The sequence below is a fragment of the Priapulus caudatus genome, unplaced genomic scaffold (genome assembly GCF_000485595.1).
Source record: "Priapulus caudatus unplaced genomic scaffold, Priapulus_caudatus-5.0.1 Scaffold331, whole genome shotgun sequence".
Taxonomy (NCBI): domain Eukaryota; kingdom Metazoa; phylum Priapulida; class Priapulimorpha; order Priapulimorphida; family Priapulidae; genus Priapulus; species Priapulus caudatus.
Genome location: NW_014577392.1, coordinates 258927 through 260311, shown reverse-complemented (window position 1 = coordinate 260311; position 1385 = coordinate 258927). Strand labels below are relative to the sequence as shown.

At 51.6% G+C, this 1385-nt stretch overlaps 1 protein-coding gene across 1 annotated transcript in view; it reads left to right on the top strand.

Annotated features, from left to right (window-relative positions):
* LOC106809141 (mitotic spindle assembly checkpoint protein MAD1-like) overlaps nt 1–1385 on the top strand; it is a gene marked incomplete in the record, with an annotated part of 31444 nt that overhangs the window by 27742 nt on the left and 2317 nt on the right. The window contains 2 exon segments of the mRNA XM_014812114.1: nt 71–302; nt 1106–1305. Of these exon segments, the coding sequence (XP_014667600.1) occupies nt 71–302; nt 1106–1305 (432 nt within the window).

Here is a 1385-nt window from a genome sequence, read left to right as displayed (position 1 = left end):
CGAGTCGTATACGTGCTCGAGTCGTATACGTGCTCATCACACACCCAAACCACGCCTAATTACATATCAGGGTGACTACGATCCGCGGCACACCAAGGTGGTGCACTTCGAGCGCAATCCGGCCGCCATCTCGACTCAGCGGCGCGCTGGGGAGCTCGAGGCACTGCGAGGCGAGTGCGAGATGCTGCGAGCCCGCGTCCTCATCCTCGAGGCGGGAGGCAGCGGCAGGGGAGACGTGCTCGACCTCACCGCTCAGGTTCAGGAGAAGGTGCAGGGACAACCCTCGTCGAAACAGGTTGACGGTGAGTGTGGAGCGACTCGGGATAGCGTTGCTTCCCCCTAATGGACGACGATGAGTACCGTGTATGATCGCGTAATAACCGCGGGCGCCTATAAGCCGCGCCTCAATTTGAATCGGGTAACCAAGTATTGCGCCTAGTATATTTCCCCTCACGGTATGGCGCACTTCTAAACCGCAGAGCAAATACAGGGTTGAAATCTGAGGCCAAATTTGCGGTTATTACACTAATGGTGGGGTGCTGCAGTACGACTAATGGTTTATATTGGTCTCACGCCTATGCGGTCTCTAAGGTGGCATCACATTGGTGTGTTTAGTGTGTACTACAGCGTAAAACTACCAGCAACCAAGTAGAGAAATGTGGCCCTCTGTACAGTAGTTCGTAATGGAATAGCTTATAAGAAAAAGATTTCCCCATCTGTGTAAGCATTATGATGCGCGTGTTATCACGAAAACCTCACTATTTCAAAAGTTTATAATAGACAGGTTAATAGAAAATTAATGTGTCTCGTTTTCTGTTATGAATTTCTGACCATATTTAGAGACAGAGGAAAATAAAAATGTTCACTCTCGTTTTCTCATATCACTACTATTTCGCCTCATACTCTGTCTCGTCTCACACCTGTGATCCTATTTACACAGAGGTCTCATGTCACGTCTCACCTGTCTCATCTCACCTTTGTCTCGCCTCACCTGTCTCATCTCACCTTTATCTCGTCTCACCTTTGTCTCGCCTCACCTGTCTTGTCTCACCTTTGTCTCACCTCACCTGTCTCGTCTCACGCCCGCCATCGTGTATTCGCGCAGAAGTGAAGAACCAGCTACAGTCGCTGGAGCTAAAGAACAAGCGGCTGATCGAGGCGTTCCGTAAGACGAGCCAGGAGTTTCGCGAGGTCTGCTACATGCTGCTCGGCTACCAGATCGACATGCCGTGCAACAGCCAGTACCGGCTGCGCAGCATGTACGCGGAGTCCCCCGACGACCACCTCCTCTTCCAGATACAACACGTACGTGTGCGTGTGCATGTGCGCGTGTGTGCGCGTGTGTGCGTGTGTGTGTGTGTGTGTGTGTGTGTGTGTGTGTGTGT